This window comes from Uranotaenia lowii, chromosome 3 (genome assembly GCF_029784155.1).
Source record: "Uranotaenia lowii strain MFRU-FL chromosome 3, ASM2978415v1, whole genome shotgun sequence".
Classification (NCBI taxonomy): domain Eukaryota; kingdom Metazoa; phylum Arthropoda; class Insecta; order Diptera; family Culicidae; genus Uranotaenia; species Uranotaenia lowii.
The window spans coordinates 306,661,236-306,681,728 of record NC_073693.1 but is presented as its reverse complement, the minus strand read 5'-3'; the positions used below and the strand labels follow the sequence as shown (position 1 = coordinate 306,681,728).

Sequence of the window (20,493 nt, the reverse complement as noted above, 5' to 3'; positions counted from 1 at the left end):
GACAAAAATGACAAAAATGACAAAAATGACAAAAATGACAAAAATGACAAAAATGACAAAAATGACAAAAATGACAAAAATGACAAAAATGACAAAAATGACAAAAATGACAAAAATGACAAAAATGACAAAAATGACAAAAATGACAAAAATGACAAAAATGACAAAAATGACAAAAATGACAAAAATGACAAAAATGACAAAAATGACAAAAATGACAAAAATGACAAAAATGACAAAAATGACAAAAATGACAAAAATGACAAAAATGACAAAAATGACAAAAATGACAAAAATGACAAAAATGACAAAAATGACAAAAATGACAAAAATGACAAAAATGACAAAAATGACAAAAATGACAAAAATGACAAAAATGACAAAAATGACAAAAATGACAAAAATGAAAAAAATGAAAAAAATGACAAAAATGACAAAAATGACAAAAATGACAAAAATGACAAAAATGACAAAAATGACAAAAATGACAAAAATGACAAAAATGACAAAAATGACAAAAATGACAAAAATGACAAAAATGACAAAAATGACAAAAATGACAAAAATGACAAAAATGACAAAAATGACAAAAATGACAAAAATGACAAAAATGACAAAAATGACAAAAATGACAAAAATGACAAAAATGACAAAAATGACAAAAATGACAAAAATGACAAAAATGACAAAAATGACAAAAATGACAAAAATGACAAAAATGACAAAAATGACAAAAATGACAAAAATGACAAAAATGACAAAAATGACAAAAATGACAAAAATGACAAAAATGACAAAAATGACAAAAATGACAAAAATGACAAAAATGACAAAAATGACAAAAATGACAAAAATGACAAAAATGACAAAAATGACAAAAATGACAAAAATGACAAAAATGACAAAAATGACAAAAATGACAAAAATGACAAAAATGACAAAAATGACAAAAATGACAAAAATGACAAAAATGACATAAATGACAAAAATGACAAAAATGACAAAAATGACAAAAATGACAAAAATGACAAAAATGACAAAAATGACAAAAATGACAAAAATGACAAAAATGACAAAAATGACAAAAATGACAAAAATGACAAAAATGACAAAAATGACAAAAATGACAAAAATGACAAAAATGACAAAAATGACAAAAATGACAAAAATGACAAAAATGACAAAAATGACAAAAATGACAAAAATGACAAAAATGACAAAAATGACAAAAATGACAAAAATGACAAAAATGACAAAAATGACAAAAATGACAAAAATGACAAAAATGACAAAAATGACAAAAATGACAAAAATGACAAAAATGACAAAAATGACAAAAATGACAAAAATGACAAAAATGACAAGAATGACAAAAATAACAAAAATAACAAAAATTACAAAAATTACAAAAATTACAAAAATTACAAAAATTACAAAAATTACAAAACAAAAATTATAAAAATGGCAAAAATTACAAAAATAAGAAAAATTACAAAATAAAAATTTAAAAAATGACAAAAATTACACAAGTGACATAAATCACAAAAATTACAAAAAAAACACATGTGATTTCTTTATTCTAAACCCTTTATTTCGAATAATCTTGTGTTTACGTTTGAAAACAAAAATCCAAAAATGGCACCATGGGTGCACCGATTCACCTCAGTTTCGTGAAGTTAGCAATTTTTCGCACCCATTTTGTCATCGAAGACGTTCCAGAAAGTAGATTATCAATCACATTTTTTTTTTTCAAAATAACTGTAAATCTCAATGTTTTATGCAGTTTGAATTCATTTTGAAACTATTTTTTTTTTAATTTTCCCAATTTCATTCACTTCCTCAGATGATTTTTGAGTATTTTCGTATGAAATATTTCATTGAATTTGGAATTTTGTTCTGATTTCTGCAATCCGGATCTAACTTCTTATCCTGTATTTTCTGATTCTGAATCCGGTTGTTGGTTTCGTCCTTTAGAAAAAACCCTCAAGATTGAGTATACCGTACCATTTTTGTTGGTCTTGTATTATTTAAATTGAAACTTGTATCGGAAAAAACTGTGACACGAGAGAAAAATGTCGTCGTTTCTAGAAGCATAGCGAAAAAAATCCCGTACCTATTTGCTCGGTGACAATTCACATCTTTTCAGAGTAGGTCTGTAGATTGATAGGCTCAGTGCAGCAAACGTCTGTCTGTTCCTCAAATGGGCGGAACAAGTAGGAGTTTTTCTATTCGGAATGTACCACGCAAAAATGGTGACTGATGATAAATGCAGCATCCATCGAATCGAACGTGTGGGAGTTGAATGATTTATGGGCCTTGTTCCGATCGATGTTTTGTGTTCCTCCGATCGGAAGTGACGATTCGGGGAAAATTTTCTCAATCTGTTTCGTTGCACAATTGAACGCATCCTCGCCCAGAAATTGGGTTCTCCATCAACAGATGGTGCTTTCATGGAAATGCAACTGAAGCTGTAAAAGCGATATAGTGGGTGGATGTTATGATTTTTTTTTTTTTTTTTTTTTCAAAACGATCTATTATTTCTGTTAAATGAAATGGTGTAAAAATTACTGAGAATACAATCCAATTTATCTCATCTCTCAACCAATCTTTTAATTAATAAATCTGATGAACAAATTAAACGATTTATTTCAATACAAAAACCCTAAATTTCCCTCAAAAGTAAAGGTGGTTATAAATAATCCACACCTGCGTTGATAAATAAGTCATCATTATGTGGTAACATCCATCCACCCACGAGAAAGGTCTACTACCTACCGATTTTCGAAACTGAATCCTATATTCAGGCAAGAGGTGTTCGACTGACAGACAGAGTTTTCGCCGTTTTCCTTTGCGGAAACAATGTCGGAGAATTTTGCGGTTTTTTACCCGGGCAACCGGAGCTGCTTTCATGTGGCTTCCGACGGAAATAGTTCGGATCGTGTGCGCCGTTGCGTTGTTGGGGGAAGGCTTCTGAAGTCGGTACCTCGATGTAAAATAAATGTGTGTTAGCAGCATTCCATAGGTTCCACTTTTAGACTTTCGACCTGACTTGCCACTTTTCCAGCCGATATGATAGTTGCCAATAGAGCCGGAGGCTGTAAACTGATAAACAACAGGTAAATTTCTAACTAATGGAGTTGTCCCTGTCATTCATGGAAGCTTTTCTCTTGTAAATTCAATTTATTCATTCATTTGAATAAATTGCAGTAAACGTTTCTGATAAGCTATTTAAAAGTATGTACCTACCTAACTGAATCTTTTCTGCCTTTCAAATGGAGTGGATTTCTGATTGTTAGATTGAACTTTAATGCATTCATGATGTTATTCGTTATTTATTATTAATCAATTTTTTTCAACGAATGATTATCTATGGTAATTTAATTAGGTAAATAAGGTTGTTGTACAAAGAATGTTGAAATGGAAGAAAATGACGAGTAGGTTAAGCAGATATCGTATATCGTCAGTGATTTTTACTTCCAAGAACGATTTTTTCTGCAGAAGTTATCTTTCTATCCTACACAACATAACCAGATGTTATTTTTATTGAAAATAACTTTTTATATGAAGAAATAAATCACCTTAATTTATGTTTGTTACTAAATTTATCGGATATAGATTTCATAGACGGATAGAAAGTTAGAAGAAATGAAAGATGATAAAAAGGAGAGGTAAAATTTATTGATCGTTCCGAAAATTATAAATACACTTTTTTTTCTTAAATAAAAAAAACAAAACAATTAATCTCGAACAAACGGCAAAATAGTGTTTTCCTCCAATTCATGTATTTCTTCAGATTTGCCTTTGTCGTTTCGATTGGACGAATCTTTAAGCCCACCAAACGTTTATGTCTTTCGGTAAACATGTGACCTTTTCGACGTCATACCAGTTTAATGTATTCAGGATACAGCAGTGTGTCAAAAGTAGTGGCACGAAGCTAGATGTATGTATGTATGTATGTATGTTTCCCCCATCGGTAGCAAGGTCCTGCCTATGTCTGTGTGGCTTGGCCTTCGAATTTCTTCTAGGGCTTCCACGGTCCGATGGTTCGTCGAAGAAAGGCATCCAACCCTCAGAAACCTACAATGGCCGGCTACCCGTGCCGCTTGCAAAAGTTTCTTCAGGTTATCCCCAGATGCATTCCTTCTAAAATATATATCAATTTATCTAGTTATTGGTAAGGCGAATAGTGAAAAAATCGTAGGAGTATATGATGAGAATATAAAAAAGAAAAATTATAATATATTTATAAATATTTAAAAAGGATACGAATCTGAAAGAAAAATTTATTAGCATCTTTATGTCGCTTTCAAAATGAACATCAAGCCATATAAATTAAATCATTTATACAAGTGGTTCTTTAACGAGTAGTCCAATGCCCAATTGCCGAAGGATCGTTAATGGTTCTAATCATGTAGACCAGTTCAAATTACAATAATTTGGTGTTATGGCAGGAAAACATATAATATTGTCTAGGATAGTTGATATTGAAAAAAAAAAATTATAGACAACTACGATAATCCATCGAAGATAACAAATCTTCATGAAAAATCTTGTCTATTAAAATTAAAATGACAAATTTCATAATTAAATTTGGCAACGCTGGATCATTCGGCGAGTAGCGAAATTCAATAGCTGTAGTTCTGCTACTTGCCACTCTTATTTGGATGGCATATGTTTAATTTTATTTATTCAAGTGAGAGAGGAAGGAAAACGAAAATCTGTATACAAACTTTTGAAGTATACATGTTATTTTCTAAAAACATCGTAGTATTTCTAGCAAAAAAACCTGTGAAAAAAGTTATGTAAAAGTATGGAACGAGCTCACCGAATCATCGCATGTTAGTTCCCGCTCCCGCCACGAGTCTGCGGCAATTTCTTTCTAGGTTCTTTTTTCTACCGCATGGCGCAGATTGAGCAAATTGTAGTCACTACACAAACCAACACTTAGAAAACCCATCTCGAAATTTTGTTCTCATTGAAATGCCACCAACACCAACTCATTTTGCAACTTGTCGCCATCTTTCTTGGGAGGCTACATTCGATTGTAAAACCACAGATTAAAACACTCAAGTGAATCCAATTCACAACGAATAACCACAAAATTTCAAATCACACTCTCCTGTGAAGCCCACTTTATTCCGCCCGCACTACTCGACCAAACAGATAAGCTTTTTTACGTTTTCTAACGCGTTTGCCGAAAAACCATCACGCAGCTCACTGAATAAAGAACCGAACAGATCCGATACACACGAGCGACTCAGTAGTGGCACGAAGCTAGATCAAGACAAAAGGATTATTATGCTGTTTGATTAAGGGTAGCAACCTTTTTTGTGAACATTTTTGCACGTAAATTTTGCCATTCATTGCTTCTGTGTTTATGAATAAACGAGACATTTTTCACATATAGCTTGCCGCATCATAAACTTCTTTCCATATTTTTCATTAGAAATGGCTTCCACAGATGCAGGAACATCCTTTTCCTACGATGAGCTATACAATTGTGGTCCAAGCAGAGTTCTATAATACATCCCAACATGGTTGGTCCGCACTACTCAAATCCGACAGTGCGCTGTGTAAATCGCACCGTTATCTTCTACGATTTGTAGACCACCACACTTCATTCCGAAATGCTCTACACTCGTTTCCGAGTATAGCCGAAGCCAAGTGCCGAGCAAAACCGGTGCCCCAATAGCAACACTACTGTGTGAGCAGGAGAAATCCTGAAACACACAACTCAAGTGTATTTTTTTCCTCCTCTTCCTACCACAGTAGGCAAACAAACAGCACGAAACGATATTGCTTCTTCTTCTTACTTTTCTTTGTTGGGAAAGAACCAAGCCTACTGAGTTGCTTTAGCGCTGCTCCCCTACACTTAATGTGATGACTTTTTTCTCTTGCTCTCACCCTGGCGAAGCGTTCTCTGCTCTTTGATTGGGTGTACGCCCGGCGTCTTAACCAAGGGGCTGAAAGAGAAGGAAATTTCCGAACTGACAATTCAGTACCGCACTGACGTTTTGGTACCAAAATGCCATTAAAATCAAAGGGGAACTGACGTTGTGGTTCCAAAAAGTCGGTACGGTCCGTTTGTATGTGATTTGACAGTTGCTTCAGTCCTTTGGTCTTAACAGAGCAGAGCAAGTGTTTCAGAACGAAAACTTCACTGAGTTGCATTTTTCAAGCCGCTCGGGTAGAAATGGACAACCATGCATCCCAATTTCTTAGTCAGAAGTATGTCGTAGAATTTCCGAGCCCTCGGTTTCACGGATTCAGCCTGTTTGTTTTTCCTTTTTGACTGCTTCTGCTTCCGTTTGGTCTGAAGTCCAATTCTCTCTTGGCACGCAAAACGTTAGTCGATGAAGTTCCTAGTTCCTTAACCACACTCCGTTCTGATGCCGAAGGATGCCGTTTGTAGAAATCCTTGATTTTCTTGTTCATTGTAGGGTCAGCAGGGCCAGGTTTCCTACCGAGTCTCGGGGAATCTGCGAAAGTACACTTTTCTCCATGCTTTATCAACACGATTTGAACTGCTCCGACACTCACACCTTTTATAGTATTTTGATTGAAAGACCACTCATAGTGTCCAACTTGTGCACAATCCGTTTTCTTTGCTCGGGGATAAGGAAACGCATTTTCAGATTTCTCCGCGAAAAACGACAAAAAATGACAACGCTTACTTCACTTGGGGATGTGAACAACAGTACGCAGCCAAAATTTGGTTGAACATTGCACGGTTTTTTAAATGACGGTTACAGTCTATATTTATTTATTTCTTCTAACTCCAAAAACTTCAATATCCTAAGATGTCCTTACAAATAGGACATCACTTTTCACCAGTGAATCAAAAATAGCCTACTAGCAATTGATAATGATATTGTCCCAACTTGAACTTTTCATGACAACATAAAATGTAATCTTTGTCGTTGTCGCACGCTCGAAACGATAACGACAAATTTTGCTGCTCATGGATTCTGACATTATTTATCTTTTACAACCATTTGTTGCTATTGGAAATAATAAGGATAAGGTTCCGCAAATAACAAATTAAAGCTATCGGATCGAAACTTGCGACATATTGCAGAAATTCCTTTTGGCTTCCTCATGAAAAGAATCCATAGGAGAAGCGATTCGGGAACACTGGGTCGTGGCCATAGCCAATCTGGTCGGTTCTCAAACGAAATATAGAAAGTTTTCGGATTGAGACTTGCGGCGTATGAGAAGAAAGCTCTTAGACTCAAGATAAAAGCCTAGGAGAAGCGATTCGGGAACACTGGGTCAGAATCATGGCCAATCTGGCCGGTTCCGGAACGAAATATAGAACTTTTTCGGATTGAGACTTGTGGCATATGAGAAGAAAGCTTTTTGCCTCAAAATAAAGGGAATCCATAGGAGTCTTTCCCCACATTTTCCTTCGTATTGAGGCCAACATTGACATATTTCGTTCGGGAACTGGCCTGATTGGCCATGACCACGACTCCCTGTTCTCAAATCAATTCTCATATAGATTCCTTTCATGTTGAGGTCGAGAGCTTTCTTCTCATATGCCACAAGTTTCGATCTGGTAACATTGACATATTTCGTTCCGGAACAAGTCAGATTGACCATGGCTACGATACCTTGCATCCGAATCAATTATCCTATAAATTTTCTTCATCTTGAGACCAGGAGCTTTCTTCTCATATGCCACAAGTCTTGATCCGTAAACTTTGACATATTTCGTTCAGGAACCAGCCAAATTGGCCATGGCCACGACCCAGAGTCTCCGAATCGATTCTCCTACGGATTCCCTTCATCTTGAGGCAAAGAGCTTTCTTCTCATATGCCTAAATTCTTCATCTGATAACATTGACGTATTTCGTTCCGGAACCGGCCAGGCCAGCGTACCTGAGACGCTTCTCCTATGGATTGCTTTAGTCTTGAGGCCAAGAGCTTTCTTCTCATATGCCGCAAGTCTCAATCCAAAAACTTTCTATATTTCTTTTGAAATTAATTTTTACGGCCTTATCGGTGAATGTTATGTTCTCATAATGAGAACATAACAAAAATTGAAAATTATAGATGGATAGAAGAAGATTATAAGAAAATTACAGCTGTTGAAAATGAGCGGGTAGAATTTTTTAAGAAGCATTTTCACCACGTACTTAACTTTTGTTCAAGCACGGATCAACTATTTTGAAAAGTTAGAATCGGACAGGGTTGAGTCTGATATATTTCGATCCGGAACCGGCCAGTTTGGCCATGTCCGCGATCCAGTGACCCTGTACTATTTCTAACATGGGTTCTCTTATTGTTAGGCTAAGAGCTTTTCTCAGATAGGTCTTGATCTGATCACATCAATTTTTTATTATCACTCAACCAGCAAGATCACCCACATAATATAAGTGGATTGTCCTAAGTTTTAAATTTTAGGACAATTTCACATAATCCATTTCGTACATTAACAAAGTTTAATAGATTTTTAGGGTTGTGCTTAACTTGACTGGCAAACTGATTCATTGATTCTTTTTAAACTTTTATTGATATTGCTAAAAAAAAGTGAAAGGAATGTTTTCTGTACAGATATTCCGAAAACTGAACTTTAAAATCCAAACCAGTTTATGATCCGGTACGTTGTTCCTAAAGAGTCTAATTTGAAGGAAAAAAAAGTTTCTGCTTTTCGTCTGAACCGTCCGAACCGTTAAAAACCGCCTAAACCGTTCGAAGTTCAGACCGTTCAAACCATCTGAACCGTTCGAACCGTCCGAAACGTTCAAACCGTTTGAACCGTTCTAACCGTTCGAATTGTTTGAATCTTCAAAACCGTTTGAACCTTGAGATCCGAAACCGTCCAAACGGTTTGAACCGTTCGAACCGTCTGAGCCGTTCGAACTGTTTGAACCGTCAACACCGTTTGAACCGTCTAATCCGTCCAAACGGTTTGAACCTCGCCTGGACCGTTCAAACCGTTCGAACCGTCTGAATCGTTTGGACCATTCGAACAGTCTGAACCGTTCAAACCGTCTAATTCGTTCAAAACGGCTGAACCGTTCGAACCGTTTGAATCGTTCGAACTGTCCGAACCGTTCGAAATTTTTGAAGCGTCTTAACCGTCCAAACCGTTAGAACCGTTCGGGTCAGTTGCACTGGGAGGACAATGCCAGTTATTAGAAAGCTTGATAGTGCCGTTCCCGCATAAATCTTATACCGATAATTCCACCTTCTAGGAAGTTCATTATTGGAGTCTGATTTGTGGGTGTAATAATTATACTTTGAATTTCATAGCTCGCCGAAATTCCGAAAAATTTATTAAGAACAAAATTTTAACTGGAAAAATAGTGGTTTACTTACTCTTACACACACTTAAAGCTTAGTGCATTTAGAAATGGGACAGTTACGAATGCGTGTATCTTAAAAACCATTCGTTTGATCGAAATACTTTCTATGAACGAAATGAAGGTAATCTTATGATAATTCATGGAAAAATTTGAAAAGTTTTCGGTCCAATACTTCTCTTTTTAAAGAAAATGAGTTCAATTGGATGGACTCAAATGTTACGAAATTAACGAAACTCGATTATATTTGAGCCACGCAAAAGCGTTTTTAATGGAATCGTTGCTGGCAAAATCTGACAATAACGAAGTGAAACCATCCTAAGATTGAACTTAAAGTATAATCGGTGAGTACAGATCGTAGGTTGTGAAGAGTACATACAATATTACTCTTTTAAGACTTTTAAAAACAGCGAAAACCAAAGATTTCGTTCTAAAAATTGTTGTACTTTTCCACAGGAGCAGAATTTTGGCAAATCAGTATATTTTATACAAAACAACCAGCAAGTACTAACTTTAATCTACTAGAGACCTTGCCACGAGCAGACATGTTATAGGGTTCAAACGCTGGAATTGGTTTGAAATAGGATTTTTCATAAATTTTGTCGTCCATCAGAAATTATCTGTATCCTGTATCTGTAGCCTCGGTATCGGCTACACAGCTTACGAGCTCTGTAATTAGCAAAAACTTGTTGTTTGAGGTTAGGTTTGAATGGCTCATAAACTAGGCAACACTACCAGGTTATTAGACAAATTTTTTTTGACATTTCAGCGACCTACACATAGTTTTTCGCTTATTAACAGTTAAAAATTCTGGTATGAGACTTGACTTCCCTGATGACCCTTAACCGTAGTTGCCGATCATGTGCTTCACTCCAATCCTTGAATTGAACCTTGTGAACATTTTTGCCAGTTATTCTACACAGTTATTATGTGAAAAATCAACGGTTTTGTCAGCTATAAATTTTAAAATGATGGATTTTGAAGGAAACTGTGCAAAACCATTTTATTCTTTTTCTCTTGCATCGTAAACATCTCAGAAATGCGTAAATTTAAAATTTTGACAAAAATAGATCAGGTAGTACTTTTTACAGGCAGCAAAATGCGGTTATAATTTTGAATGTCCGATTACTAGTAAATGAGATACCAGCAAAAGAAAGTGTCCCATTTCTAAAAGATCTAAGCTTTAATTCGCCTCAACATATGTCTGGCAATAGCTACCCTCGAGTGTTAATCTAACAACGTTCCTCTTTATTTTTCAGATTTAACCAGAACTTCAGCCTCAAACAAGTCGAGTCGAGTTGATGATGCCGATAATGGTTATTATTATGAAGACGATAAAAAAGGACATTGGCCAGCAGTGGAACACCAGCAGCAACTGGGAACGGAGTGAATGAACATCTTTAAAAGTTTTTTTGTTTTCCCACCACGCACTCCAACCTCCGCTCGAAGTCCAACGACGAAATACAACTACCTTCATACATACATTGCCGAGAAAATGGGCAAAATAAGAGGAAATTCTGCTCCGGGACCATCATGCCAACTTCGAGCAGCGGCAAAAACAATAACTTAGATTCAACACCCACGCACGTGAGGATCCGGATCCGATGAAATAAGTAAGCCCCGAGAGCATTTTACTTGATGGTGGCCAGGCCACTTAGTAGGTGCCCACTATACACTTGGTGGAAGCGAGATTTTACCCCGAAAGTCCCACGCACAAACTTTTTTTTTATTGTTTGTGCTTCTCTCTCAAGCGAATCTCGAACATCGTCGTCAATATTTCCGTCACGTGAGGCGAGGTCCTTGCTTGCCAACTCCTTGGAGGCCAGCCTGCCTTGGAGGTAAGCTGACAGTCCCGCAGGGAGGGCAAAAGAAAAACCAAACCCACCCACCCACAAAACGGAGGAGGAGGACATTCCTTTGCTTGGTGCCCCTGTTAGTGACAGCTCTTATTATTGACATTAGTATTATTACTATTATCATCTTCATAAGACTCGGAATCCCATCAGAAACAGCCAGTACCATGGGCAGCTTACCGAATCTGAGCGAGCTTTCAACGGAACGCCTCGAGCGTCGCCTAGAGGAAAGGGAACGAATTTTGGCCCGGGAGCGTATCATCGAGCGGGATTTTGCCCGCGACAGCCGGGAACGACCGGTCTTCGTCCATCAGCAACAGGTTAGTGCGCCCGGCTGGCTGTCACATAATTTTCCATCATCCCCCCTTTCCGTTGCTGGAAAGATCAAATACAATTTCGCTCCAAAGAATTGGAGCAGCTACTGAATCGAGCTTTGCGAATTATGGCTAATTATGTTACGTGTAGGGGATTTGGTGCCTACACAGTCTCTTTTAACTTTCAACAATTTATTAGTATGCCCAGCTGATATAAGTTAGTCACGGCTTCAAGGAAACCAATTTCCGAAAGGCTTCTCGAACAAAAGTTTTCAGCTTTCTATTGATATGATACTGTGAGTTATCAGTTTAAAAATTTAAAGAAGTTTGATAGAAATTTTTTAAGTAATGGATCATTTCATAACCCTTGTCAATGAAAATGCAACGTTTAGTAGGATGACTTATTGTAACGTAAATAAGAAAAATTCAAAGTTTTGAGTGGAGATTTTTTTTAACATCTTTTAGATACTTTCTAGAAATGCTGTTTAACATACGGAATAAGGACTGTCATCATTCGATTCCTTCTTTTCCGAGGTGGTCCTTCTCCACATTAATTTTGCGAACTGACGTTCCAAAATCCAAATCTAACAATTCATGAATTAGTTCAATACTTCTTGTTTAGTGCTAGTTGAATTACTAGAAGGCTGAAACAGAGTCATATTTTTGGAACGGTAAAATTTCACGAACTTCCGATTTTGGAAGTTCAATGTTTTCGAAACGGGAGAAATATATTTTTGGGTAATTAAGTGATTTTACGTAAAATTTTAAACTGAGCAAATCAGAGAAATAAGATTAAAGAAAGTTAGGCCACTTTGCGATAATTAAGTTTGAGAAAACAATAAAAAAATTTTCAGCACTGCATTTTTTGACATTTTTGTGATTCTTGTCATTTTTGTCATTTTTTGATTTTTGTAACCCTTGTGTTTTTTGTATTTTTTGTAAATTTTGTAATTTTGGTAATACATATTTGATAATTTGGAAATATTTGTAATTTTTGTCATTTTTGAAATTTTTGTAATATTTATAATTTTTGTAATTTTTGTAATTTTTGAAATTAATGTAATTTTCGTAAATTTTGTAATTTTTGTAATTTTTTTTATTTTTGTAATTTTTGTAATTTTTGTAATTTTTGTAATTTCTGTAATTTTTGTAATTTTTGTAATTTTTGTAATTTTTGTAATTTTTGTTATTTTTGTAATTTTTGTAATTTTTGTAATTTTTGTAATTTTTGTAATTTTTGTAATTTTTGTAATTTTTGTAATTTTTGTAATTTTTGTAATTTTTGTAATTTTTGTAATTTTTGTAATTTTTGTAATTTTTGTAATTTTTGTAATTTTTGTAATTTTTGTAAATTTTGTAATTTTTGTAATTTTTGTAATTTTTGTAATTTTTGTAATTTTTTTAATTTTTGTAATTTTTGTTATTTTTGTAATTTTTGTAATTTTTGTATTTTTTGTAATTTTTGTAATTTTTGTAATTTTTTTAATTTTTTTAATTATTGTAATTTTGTAATTTTTGTAATTTTTGTAATTTTTGTAATTTTTGTAATTTTTGTACTTTTAGTAATTTTTGTAATTTTTGTAATTTTTGTAATTTTTGTAATTTTTGTAATTTTTGTAATTTTTGTAATTTTTGTAATTTTTGTAATTTTTGTAATTTTTGTAATTTTTGTATATTTTGAAATTTTTGTAATTTTTGTAATTTTTGTAATTTTTGTAATTTTTGTAATTTTTGTAATTTTTGTAATTTTTGTAATTTTTGTAATTTTTGTAATTTTTGTAATTTTTGTAATTTTTGTAATTTTTTGTAATTTTTGTCATTTTTGAAATTTTTGTATTTTTGTAATTTTTGGAATTTTTGTCATTTTTGTCATTTTTGTCATTTTTGTCATTTTTGTCATTTTTGTCATTTTTGTCATTTTTGTCATTTTTGTCATTTTTGTCATTTTTGTCATTTTTGTCATTTTTGTCATTTTTGTCATTTTTGTCATTTTTGTCATTTTTGTCATTTTTGTCATTTTTGTCATTTTTGTCATTTTTGTCATTTTTGTCATTTTTGTCATTTTTGTCATTTTTGTCATTTTTGTCATTTTTGTCATTTTTGTCATTTTTGTCATTTTTGTCATTTTTGTCATTTTTGTCATTTTTGTCATTTTTGTCATTTTTGTCATTTTTGTCATTTTTGTCATTTTTGTCATTTTTGTCATTTTTGTCATTTTTGTCATTTTTGTCATTTTTGTCATTTTTGTCATTTTTGTCATTTTTGTCATTTTTGTCATTTTTGTCATTTTTGTCATTTTTGTCATTTTTGTCATTTTTGTCATTTTTGTCATTTTTGTCATTTTTGTAATTTTTGTAATTTTTGTCATTTTTGTCATTTTTGTCATTTTTGTCATTTTTGTCGTTTTTGTCATTTTTGTCATTTTTGTCATTTTTGTCATTTTTGTCATTTTTGTCATTTTTGTCATTTTTGTCATTTTTGTCATTTTTGTCATTTTTGTCATTTTTGTCATTTTTGTCACTTTTGTCATTTTTGTCATTTTTGTCATTTTTGTCATTTTTGTCATTTTTGTTATTTTTGTCATTTTTGTCACTTTTGTCATTTTTGTCATTTTTGTCATTTTTGTCATTTTTGTCATTTTTGTCATTTTTGTCATTTTTGTCATTTTTGTCATTTTTGTCATTTTTGTCATTTTTGTCATTTTTGTCATTTTTGTCATTTTTGTCATTTTTGTCATTTTTGTCATTTTTGTCATTTTTGTCATTTTTGTCATTTTTGTCATTTTTGTCATTTTTGTCATTTTTGTCATTTTTGTCATTTTTGTCATTTTTGTCATTTTTGTCATTTTTGTCATTTTTGTCATTTTTGTCATTTTTGTCATTTTTGTCATTTTTGTCATTTTTGTCATTTTTGTCATTTTTGTCATTTTTGTCATTTTTGTCATTTTTGTCATTTTTGTCATTTTTGTCATTTTTGTCATTTTTGTCATTTTTGTCATTTTTGTCATTTTTTGTCATTTTTGTCATTTTTGTCATTTTTTTTAATTTTTGTCATTTTTGTCATTTTTGTCATTTTTGTCATTTTTGTCATTTTTGTCATTTTTGTCATTTTTGTCATTTTTGTCATTTTTGTCATTTTTGTCATTTTTGTCATTTTTGTCATTTTTGTCATTTTTGTCATTTTTGTCATTTTTGTCATTTTTGTCATTTTTGTCATTTTTGTCATTTTTGTCATTTTTGTCATTTTTGTCATTTTTGTCATTTTTGTCATTTTTGTCATTTTTGTCATTTTTGTCATTTTTGTCATTTTTGTCATTTTTGTCATTTTTGTCATTTTTGTCATTTTTGTCATTTTTTGTCATTTTTGTCATTTTTGTCATTTTTGTCATTTTTGTCATTTTTGTCATTTTTGTCATTTTTGTCATTTTTGTCATTTTTGTCATTTTTGTCATTTTTGTCATTTTTGTCATTTTTGTCATTTTTGTCATTTTTGTCATTTTGTCATTTTTGTCATTTTTGTCATTTTTGTCATTTTTGTCATTTTTGTCATTTTTGTCATTTTTGTCATTTTTGTCATTTTTGTCATTTTTGTCATTTTTGTCATTTTTGTCATTTTTGTCATTTTTGTCATTTTTGTCATTTTTGTCATTTTTGTCATTTTTGTCATTTTTGTCATTTTTGTCATTTTTGTCATTTTTGTCATTTTTGTCATTTTTGTCATTTTCGTCATTTTTGTCATTTTTGTCATCTTTGTGATCTTTGTCATTTTTGTCATTTTTTTCATTTTTGTCATTTTTGTCATTTTTGTCATTTTTGTCATTTTTGTCATTTTTGTCATTTTTGTCATCTTTGTCATCTTTGTCATTTTTGTCATTTTTGTCAGCTTTGTGATCTTTGTCATTTTTGTCATTTTTGTAATTTTTGCATTTTTGTCATTTTTGTCATTTTTGTCATTTTTGTCATTTTTGTCATTTTTGTCATTTTTGTCATTTTTGTCATTTTTGTCATTTTTGTCATTTTTGTCATTTTTGTCATTTTTGTCATTTTTGTCATTTTTGTCATTTTTGTCATTTTTGTCATTTTTGTCATTTTTGTCATTTTTGTCATTTTTGTCATTTTTGTCATTTTTGTCATTTTTGTCATTTTTGTCATTTTTGTCATTTTTGTCATCTTTGTCATCTTTGTCATCTTTGTCATTTGTCATCTTTGTCATCTTTGTCATCTTTGTCATTTTTGTCATTTTTGTCAGCTTTGTGATCTTTGTCATTTTTGTCATTTTTGTCATTTTTGTCATTTTTGTCATTTTTGTCATTTTTGTCATTTTTGTCATTTTTGTCATTTTTGTCATTTTTGTCATTTTTGTCATTTTTGTCATTTTTGTCATTTTTGTCATTTTTGTCATTTTTGTCATTTTTGTCATTTTTGTCATTTTTGTCATTTTTGTCATTTTTGTCATTTTTGTCATTTTTGTCATTTTTGTCATTTTTGTCATTTTTGTCATTTTTGTCATTTTTGTCATTTTTGTCATTTTTGTCATTTTTGTCATTTTTGTCATTTTTGTCATTTTTGTCATTTTTGTCATTTTTGTCATTTTTGTCATTTTTGTCATTTTTGTCATTTTTGTCATTTTTGTCATTTTTGTCATTTTTGTCATTTTTGTCATTTTTGTCATTTTTGTCATTTTTGTCATTTTTGTCATTTTTGTGATTTTTGTCATTTTTGTCATTTTTGTCATTTTTGTCATTTTTGTCATTTATGCCATTTTTGTCATTTTTGTCATTTTTGTCATTTTTGTCATTTTTGTCATTTTTGTCATTTTTGTCATTTTTGTCATTTTTGTCATTTTTGTCATTTTTGTCATTTTTGTCATTTTTGTCATTTTTGTCATTTTTGTCATTTTTGTCATTTTTGTCATTTTTGTCATTTTTGTCATTTTTGTCATTTTTGTCATTTTTGTCATTTTTGTCATTTTTGTCATTTTTGGCATTTTTGTCATTTTTGACATTTTTGTCATTTTTGTTATTTTTGTTATTTTTGTCATTTTTGTCATTTTTGTCATTTTTGTCATTTTTGTCATTTTTGTCATTTTTGTCATTTTTGTCATTTTTGTCATTTTTGTCATTTTTGTCATTTTTGTCATTTTTGTCATTTTTGTCGTTTTTGTCATTTTTGTCATTTTTGTCATTTTTGTCATTTTTGTCATTTTTGTCATTTTTGTCATTTTTGTCATTTTTGTCATTTTTGTCATTTTTGTCATTTTTGTCATTTTTGTCATTTTTGTCATTTTTGTCATTTTTGTCATTTTTGTCATTTTTGTCATTTTTGTCATTTTTGTCATTTTTGTCATTTTTGTCATTTTTGTCATTTTTGTCATTTTTGTCATTTTTGTCATTTTTGTCATTTTTGTCATTTTTGTCATTTTTGTCATTTTTGTCATTTTTGTCATTTTTGTCATTTTTGTCATTTTTGTCATTTTTGTCATTTTTGTCATTTTTGTCATTTTTGTCATTTTTGTCATTTTTGTCATTTTTGTCATTTTTGTCATTTTTGTCATTTTTGTCATTTTTGTCATTTTTGTCATTTTTGTCATTTTTGTCATTTTTGTCATTTTTGTCATTTTTGTCATTTTTGTCATTTTTGTCATTTTTGGCATTTTTGGCATTTTTGTCATTTTTGACATTTTTGTCATTTTTGTCATTTTTGTTATTTTTGTCATTTTTGTCATTTTTGTCATTTTTGTCATTTTTGTCATTTTTGTCATTTTTGTCATTTTTGTCATTTTTGTCATTTTTGTCATTTTTGTCATTTTTGTCATTTTTGTCATTTTTGTCGTTTTTGTCATTTTTGTCATTTTTGTCATTTTTGTCATTTTTGTCATTTTTGTCATTTTTGTCATTTTTGTCATTTTTGTCATTTTTGTCATTTTTGTCATTTTTGTCATTTTTGTCATTTTTGTCATTTTTGTCATTTTTGTCATTTTTGTCATTTTTGTCATTTTTGTCATTTTTGTCATTTTTGTCATTTTTGTCATTTTTGTCATTTTTGTCATTTTTGTCATTTTTGTCATTTTTGTCATTTTTGTCATTTTTGTCATTTTTGTCATTTTTGTCATTTTTGTCATTTTTGTCATTTTTGTCATTTTTGTCATTTTTGTCATTTTTGTTATATTTGTCATTTTTGTCATTTTTGTCATTTTTGTCATTTTTGTCATTTTTGTCATTTTTGTCATTTTTGTCATTTTTGTCATTTTTATCATTTTTGTTCTTTTTGGTCATTTTTGTAAAAAAAAAATATATATTCCGTGTGGCTCGGTTTCAAATAAAGAATTTTCCGAGGAAATATTGTTTTATTTTACAAAATTTAGATATTATAAATCGAAATATCCTAAATTTGCTTGCTCCAATCGAAGGTGAAGATCATTAAATTTGTTGTCATTACTTAATCTAAATCGAAAAATTTCGCATTTACACCCTCTTGGCTTTAAGGCCACAAAAACACGGAAAGTAATCACCAAATTTTGAACTTGAAATTTGGGTTTAAAGTAGGGGCTTAGTTGTTTGAATATGACATTAAATATCATAAAGGAGTAAATATATACCTATATATTTTTTTAATCTGAATTATTCATGCTTCCTATTGCAAATTTGTTTCATTAATAATTGTAATATTCAGAATTTTTTTATGGGATTTTGAGTTCTAGTTTAAGCTTGCCAGATTGCCCGGATTTATCCCGGGGATTTTGTAGAAAATAGACCGGATTTTTCCCGGATTTATTACCATAGCAAAATTCAAAAAAAATACTCAAAAAATTATATTGTGTAAAAAATTCATTGTTTGCCCTAATTTTCCCATATATTGACCGGATATTTGGTTGGAAATTTTGAAATCAAATGCCCGGATTATTTTTTATCCTAGAATTAAATTAGTATTTTTTGGAATACTCTTTCTTCGTTTTATATTTGTACCCGAAGAAAATGTTGATAGTTATGTAGACTTATGATTGGAAATAAATTTATTTAAATAATAAAACAGCTTTCCCAGAAGACCTCAAATTCAAAGCAAGTTTGTGAATGGCATTCATTCGTTAGTAAAATTATGCTGATCTTGAGTGTGTCTTTAGCTTAGCTTAGCTTAAATTATGCTGATCTTGAGTGTGTATTAAAATTAAACTTGGTGAATGATGTTTTGAAATTGACAGTTGATTCAATAATGCGAAATTCAATAATCCATATCGAATGATCGATATGGATTCTGGGAAACTATTGATCAAAGTAGTTAAAGTGAATATTATTTTGATCATTTTGAAAATAACGTGTATTTTTATGTATTTTCATAACATGACAATAAATAGTACCCTTGTTGTTTATGATCTCATGGCACTTTTTAAAGGTTTTTAGTGGCTCCAGAGAGTAGTTAATTCACTGATGTTGTTCTAAAATCTTTTCTCCCTAATCACAGATTGCCGCAGCCCGGGCGTTTTTCCAGCAAAAATGTCCCCCATCATCACGGAAGGTGATGCGAACGCGGAGTTCTGGTCAAGCGCACCACATTTGGGACGATCCTATGATAGAGGTAAAACATATCATAGTTTCTTCAATTCCTTAAAACTTGTACATTCATATTTTATTCTTCACAGCAATACATCACCAACTATTCACCTGCCTCATCGCGGAGTCATCGCCTAGCGGTGGCACCCCCACTAGCCGCCGTTGGAGGATATCCCTTCCAGAGTTCCACTTTGGGTTACCGTCGACGTGATTCAGTAAACAGTTCCATTGGGGCAACCTCGGTGCGTCGATTGCTCACGGTCAACAACCGGAGCTACGGATGCCGACATAAGATTCCGACCCACGTGCGGACCAAAGTGACCAAAAACTTCATCCTGCTAACCGTGGCTCATGGGTTGATGTGTGGAGCACTGATTCCGCTAATGGGCTTGCAAGGGTCAAACTCGACCTGGTTCCAGCAGGAATCTTGGCTAGCGATGGGACCGGATGTGGGTTCGGGATTGTTGAGTTTGTGCTGCCTAGTGACGGCCTTCATGTGTTTGGCGACCACAAGGATACTGCGAAGATTCGGATATTCGATTGTGTTGGCCGCAGTTTACGGGGGTCTGTGTGTGTTTTTGGCTACGCACATCTATCCGGTGCTCATTTCGTTGATTCCCGGCTATTTGGTTCTAGGATTAGTATTGGGGCCTTCCGTGATCTGTAAGCACATTCTGGTGGTATCAATGGCGGGGAAGTTGAGCTGTTCTCAACCGGAGTGTGGGGGAAACAGTATGGCAGGGGTTAGTGCCGATAGTTATGACGATCATAAATTGCTGTGTAGCAAAGAAGAAAGTATCAGGAAGTTGAGCCGTTGGTTCCGAGCGGCCGGAGATTTCGGAATAATTATGGGAACTGTGATTGCAGCATTTGTGTTAAGCTGTGGATCTTCGTCCCGGCTGGGATGTTACTACATATCGACGATGTCATCGGTGAATGCTAGTGGAACAATGATCACCCAGATAAACAGTAGTTTTCCATCGGCCGGAAACGTAGGCTTCAATCAATTGCCGGAAGTCAGAACGACTACGACTTCCAGTCCGCAGGTTCCTAGCACAACAGTACGAATGGAGAAAATGACGGAATTGCAATCGTCAGCCAGGATGAGTACACCGAGTATGCCTACTCTCAAGGTGAGTGCTGTTGTACTTTTTCATTTTTTTTTCTGAAATAATTTTTCAAAACAAACCATCATGACTTATTTAGACCTCTATCTACATTCCCGCGAACAATGAATGGAACTAAAAGAGAGGTTCCATAAACTCATATGTTTTGAAATAAATCGTGCTGATTCTGTTTCTAAATCTCTTCCTCACTCTGATTGGCAACAATATAAATATCTTGATCTGGAACACGATCTTGATTGCATCCCAAAACTTCTCCCAGATTTTGCTTTATGTTTTTTTACACTGAATTATGTTCCAAAATCAAGGTTCCTGGATTATTATTCCGGATGCTGGGGGATCACGAAA

General features: G+C 32.4%; 1 protein-coding gene across 1 annotated transcript in view; it reads left to right on the top strand.

The window, feature by feature from the left end:
• The window catches only part of LOC129753697 (uncharacterized), a 33,480-nt gene extending 13,214 nt beyond the window's left edge, over window positions 1–20,266 (top strand). The window contains exons 2-5 of the mRNA XM_055749542.1: window positions 10,568–11,481; window positions 18,933–19,046; window positions 19,111–20,154; window positions 20,228–20,266. Of these exons, the coding sequence (XP_055605517.1) occupies window positions 11,329–11,481; window positions 18,933–19,046; window positions 19,111–20,154; window positions 20,228–20,266 (1,350 nt within the window). The 5' untranslated portion in view covers window positions 10,568–11,328. The remainder of the gene's footprint in view (window positions 1–10,567; window positions 11,482–18,932; window positions 19,047–19,110; window positions 20,155–20,227) is intronic.
• The last annotated feature ends 227 nt before the right edge of the window (window positions 20,267–20,493 follow it).